The 6000-nt window shown below is 30.6% G+C and overlaps 1 protein-coding gene across 1 annotated transcript in view; it reads right to left on the reverse strand.

Annotated features, from left to right (window-relative positions):
* LOC106877301 (titin) overlaps positions 1-6000 on the reverse strand; it is a gene marked incomplete at its 3' end in the record, with an annotated part of 606785 nt that overhangs the window by 338968 nt on the left and 261817 nt on the right. Inside the window, exons 128-134 of the mRNA XM_052965881.1 lie at positions 5780-5894; positions 5492-5664; positions 4404-4691; positions 2671-2973; positions 1924-2226; positions 1249-1554; positions 780-891 (exon numbers count right to left, since the gene is read on the reverse strand). Coding sequence (XP_052821841.1) covers positions 780-891; positions 1249-1554; positions 1924-2226; positions 2671-2973; positions 4404-4691; positions 5492-5664; positions 5780-5894 — 1600 coding nt within the window. The remainder of the gene's footprint in view (positions 1-779; positions 892-1248; positions 1555-1923; positions 2227-2670; positions 2974-4403; positions 4692-5491; positions 5665-5779; positions 5895-6000) is intronic.

Raw genomic sequence — 6000 nt, forward strand, 5'->3', positions numbered from 1 at the left:
TATTAAAAAATATGTGAATTAATTTTTATCCTAAAAATCATCTAATAGTAATCATATCAAAATATTTCTTTATATGAATTTAACAAGCATTCTAATTATATAACATAAAAACTGTTGTTTATTTGTTCATGTGTTGATTTATTCTAACATTTGTCTTTTGATACAAGCATAGATTGGATAGGGTTCATTTGCAGTAGGATTTCATTGCTGAATGTTCTTCCTGTCATCAACTCTAACCTATTTTTCATAGTGATTTTTTTTTAATCCCACAGACCTTTGGAAGCACAGAGCAACTAGTTATAAAGGAAAATATCTAATCATTGCTTTTCTCGAGCAGTGACAAGTGAGACTGTCACTACCAGCAGTTTTATTATACATATTTATTACACACACACACACACATATATATATATATATATATATATATATATATATATATATATATATATATATATATATCAAACAGACTTTGCCAACCAAATTCACTTACAAGTCATTTGTCAACATGAGGCTATAGTAGAAGACACATGCTCAGATTGCTAAGCAGAAAGGCAGAACCTTAAAGCAGACTTTCCAAACACACAGCTATACCAGCACCTACTATTATTAGGTATTAATTATAAGATTATATGTAAGACAGGATTATACTGTGTTTTTTCCAGCCTTTTTGTGATGATTATTTTATTCAATAAAGTATTTTATAAATACAATTAATAGTGGTAATTTATGCATCTTGAAAACTGTAGATACAGCATACTTAATATGAAATAAATACATACCAAATGATGTTTGGTGTAGGTTCACCAGTAATTTTACATTCCAGTACAGTTGTTTCTCCAACAAATACTGCAGTGTCTTTTAATGGTTCCACAACCAATGGAGGATCTCCAACTAAACAAGGAAAGACATATGCTTGTTAAATTTTCTATTGAACAGACTCATTGGTAAATAAATATCATCTGTTAACTTTTCAAAAACATTTTTAGCATTAATAATATCTTATTCATTTTTATATGAAGAATGAAATTAGATAAAGATAAAAAAAACCCAATCCCACTAACTAATAATTAGCACTCAGAAGTGATGAATTTAATTGAAAAAATAAAAAGAAAAGTAATGATTCAGTTTATGTTGCAGTAAAATTAATCAGAACCTACAGCATGAAGTCATTCATTAAAATAATGATAACCTTAATGTAAAGTAAGTTATCAAGTTTATAGGAATATATAAGTATAAATGTGTTCTTACTGATAGGATCTCTTGCAACAACACTCTTGGAAGGTTGTGATGGTGGACTTGGGCCGGCCTTATTTTCAGCAATAATACGATATTCATATTCCAACCCTTCTGTTAGGCCTTTAACAACAAAGCTTGTATCTGGTATATGTACATTTTGTGAAGCACACATCCATTTAGCAGACCCTGCTACCCTCATTTCAACAATGTAGTTAGTTATAGGACTTCCGCCATTGCTGTCAGGAGGCAGCCATTTTAATGTCATTGAGTCACGAGTTACATCAATGATCTCAGGTTTGCCAGGAGCTGATGGTTTACCTGGAAATAAGATTACAGAAGATAATTTAGTATTTGAATATAATACATGCAATATAATGCATGTCATATTAAATTGAATACAAAATATCTAATGATTCATTTGCAATTAGCAAGCAAATTTTAATGAGCATTTATTATGCATATAGTTATTTAAATAATCATGTATTTATGCACTTATTAGTATCATACTTAAAGTAAATAAAGATTCATAAATCAGTACTAAATTATTTTCTCTAGAAAACATTATTTGATTGTTTAATAACTTATAGAATTATCTGAATTATTTTAAACATCAGTTCATCTTTTTTAATATTGGCTAAAATGATATGGAGTGATCATTACATGTTGATTTCCACAAAGGAAACTTACCAAATGGAAATTTAACAGTAATAGGTGGAGTTGGTTTAGATGGTTTTCCAACACCTGCAAGGTTTTCAGCAGATACTCTGAATTCATAAGTATCATTTTCTACCAAATCTGTAACTGTGTAGTTTAGTTCTGGCACAGCAGTTTTATTAGCTTTAATCCATCTGTTACTTGATGGCTGCTTACGTTCAATTATGTAACCTATAATAGGTGAACCACCATCACTCTTTGGAGGTTCCCAGGCCAAGCTGACTGAGCAGTTTGTCACTTCAGTCATGCGGACATTGATAGGAGCATCAGGAACAGCTGTAAAATATTTTGAAATGAATGATAATAATATTAATAATAATAATAATATGGAATATTCTCAAACTTAAAATATATCTTACAGGTTAAAAGATAAAAAGGTATACAACTGACAATAAGTATTTTCAGCTTCATATATATTGCTCAATTATTTTTTTTATATTTATAAATCTCTAATTCTATTCTGTAAATACTAGAATGCTATAAATTGCAGCAGAACATGAAGATTTAAAATACCCAACATTTAAGAATTCAGAACTAGCATATAATCAAGTTAATCACTGCACAGACACAAGGTGTAGCACAATGAACAATTTAAGGAAGTATTTAAGTTGTATGGTTATCTCAATAAGCAGGAAGAAACTAGAAAGAAACACTAATAAATTATTGCTGATTATTAAAAGTATTTAACAACATATTGATAAATTTAAAATGATTACTTACAGAATGGCAGTTTGGGTACCGTTGGTTCTTCAGTTTCAGCAAAATCGCTTTGTCCAATTTTATTTTCGGCAGCAACTCTAAAGAAGTATTCTACTCCTTCAGTGAGTTTGTTAATTTCGAGTGACAATGTAGTTCCATCTACAGTGCTTACAGGTGTCCATGTAGAACGCTTAGCATCACGTTTCTCAATGATGTATTTAGTGATTTCACTTCCACCATCAGAACTTGGTGCTTCCCATGAAAATGTAACAGAAGTTTTCTGCACGTCACTAACCTTGAGGTTTTGTGGTTTTGATGGTTTACCTAATGTGTGAAAAGAAGTTATAGAATATTATACAAAAAAAGAATTATAAATATAGAAGAACATTTCCCACACAATGTCTTTTATTAGGTAATTGACAGTACTTTCAAACAAACATTAAAAAATTAGAAAATTTTAAACTTTTCCCTTTATTTTTATTTGTATAAAGGCATGCAAAAATAGAATTAGGTTGTGTGGTAAAAGATAGAAAATTTGTGTAAAAGATCTACAGCTTTAGAGAGGAAGAAAGCATTGACTTGAATAGTGATTGAAAATAGTTAAAAAAGTAATGATGTGTAGTTATGAATGGAAAATTTTAGAGAGTTATAAGTGAAATGAAATTTAGCAAGACTGACTTCTCTCTAATAAGTTTCCACTACCTAATTTAACTAATTCTAGGTCAGACTATAGGCCATCAAGAGTGTTAAACTAAGTGAGCTACTTTATATATTGTAAACTAAATGAACTACTTTATATATTGTAAAGGACTACTTCACACTTCGAGACAAACCCACATAGTTAGTTGAAGCATTGTAATATAACTTTGACTAGTGTATTTGATGTTGAGGTCTTATACTTGTTATTTTTTTATATAATTAAAAAATGTCACAAATAAGAAGGAGATTACTGAAGAAAAAAGTTATAAGAAAGAAGGATTCGGTAAAAGTTTAATCCTGAATCTGAGAGGTGTGTTGAAGTGAGAATAAGGAGAAATCATCCAGTCAGTTGTTTTAGCACAGATTAAATAACTTGGAAGTGGCATGTAAAAAGCACTATTCGAGCATGGTCAATGCCAGTACTGCTTGACTGGCCCCCATGCCAATGGCATGTAAAAAGCACCACTACACTCTCGGAGTGGTTGGTGTTAGGAAGGGCATCCAGCTGTAGAAACCTTGCCAGATCAGACTGGAGCCTGGTGCAGCCTTTTGGCTTGCCAGTCCTCAATCAAACTGTCCAACTCATGCCAGCATGGAAAGCAGAGAAGAAGCTTGTGGAATGGAAACTTAGCATTCAGCAATAATTTAAACAAATATGGATTGTATAAGTGGGATATAGATTTTTATCTGTAATAATAATTGATGAAGGAAACAGAAGATAGATTTTTATCTGAATATATATCATTTATGTGCACTTGTTTATGTATGTTTGAATACAGTGGACACATTAAATAAAAATAAGGAATATTCTAATGCACAGTGAATTTGTGCTTCATAAAGTGTTAACAGGAGCTGTTAGATACTAAGTTCTCTTTGTTTCGACAAATGCCAGAATTGGTCATGTAGAGAATATGAGGTTGAAGAAATTGTGATTCTTGTTGCTGTATGTTATTACTGTTGTACTGAATGAACTTGTAAATAATAAGAGTATAAGGGAGTTAGTGACAAAGGTGAGATATTTATGCAAGAACAATTCAATTCATAATTTTTGTTACCTTTAACAAGAATTTCAAAATCTGCAGCAGCTTTTCCAACTGAATTTTCAGCCACAATGGTGTATACTCCACCATCTTTAGTGTCTGCATTTTTAATAGTTACTCGAGAGAATTTTTCTGTTGTTTCGATATTAAGAGAGTAAGATGTTTCAATCTCTTTTTCATTCAACAACCATTTGATAGTGGGAGTTGGAATACCGGAAACATTAACTAAGATAACTATTGAAGATCCAACCTTGAAGTTTTGAGTACTTTGCAGACGGTTGTCATATTCAAGCTGTGGATGAGCTGTAAAATAAAGAAATTTTGTATAATAAATAAGAAAATAAGAAATATGATGCAGTAAAATAATTAAAATGATAATAATAATTTTTTCTGATTTAGGCATAAAGCCAGCAAATTTTAAGTGGAGGGATTTAGTCAAAACCATTGATTGCAGTACTTATACTTTATTTTATCAAATCTGAAAGGACGAAAAGTAAAGTTGACCTAGGCAGAAATTGAATCCAGAACATAAAGAGCTGGAAGAAATATTGCAAGGTATTTTCTAACAATACTCTAACTATTCTATTTTTGTTTTACTACTGGTGAGTTACAGCACATATTGTTTGCAGAAAACATAAAAATGCCACTACTTTGCTTAAACATTATAAATGTAAAGACATGCTGAAACAGCATTCATAAACACACATACACTAGGCTTCTGCATAATTTCTGGTTACCAATTCCACTCATAAGGGATTGATCAGCTATAGACTATAGCAGGAGACACTTGCTCAAGGTATCAAGCAGGACTAAGCCCCAAACCATTTAGCTGTGGATTCAATACAGTCAATATAAATAAATTGTATATATGTATACAAATGTATACATTTCAGTCTTTGCTTTCTTTCTGTTTACATGTATACATGTATCTTCACTGAAACATATTATTTGTTACATGATGTCAAAATTTGATCATGAAAACTGACCTCGTCACTGACAAGATTACACTACAACTATATTTCACCCATCATCCTCACATCTATTTTGGATATTTGCACTTCAACGAAGTATAATGTATTTTATAAAATCATGGATTTACTTACTGTGAATGGTTAGTTTTCCTTTAGTCTCACATTTTCCAAGAGCATTAGAAAATTTGCATGAATAGACAGCAGTATCAGATGGTTCGGTTTTATGAATAGTAAGAGTAGCAATACCATCTTCATAATTCATCTCATATTTAGAATTCTTTTTGATGGCAGTATCACCTTTAAACCTGTTTAAAGAAAAATTAGTTTTAAATATTTATTAACACAAATGTTTGAAAAATTTTTATTTTTTATTTAAAATTATACCAAATAATTCTTCTAATATCTAAACAGAATATTTACCATTTTATTTCAGCCTTAGGTTCTCCAAGATCAACAGTACATTCTAATGAAGCATCATTTGGTGAAACAAATGTGACATCAGTCAAAGGTTCCAGAATTTTGGGTGGTTTTCCAACTGTAAACAAAAATTTACAAGGATTGAATTCATTAATTTGTGTGAATGCCTTATCTCTCCACACACACACACACACACATATATGCATATATATATATATATATAT

This window comes from Octopus bimaculoides, chromosome 2, assembly GCF_001194135.2.
Source record: "Octopus bimaculoides isolate UCB-OBI-ISO-001 chromosome 2, ASM119413v2, whole genome shotgun sequence".
Lineage (NCBI taxonomy): Eukaryota > Metazoa > Mollusca > Cephalopoda > Octopoda > Octopodidae > Octopus > Octopus bimaculoides.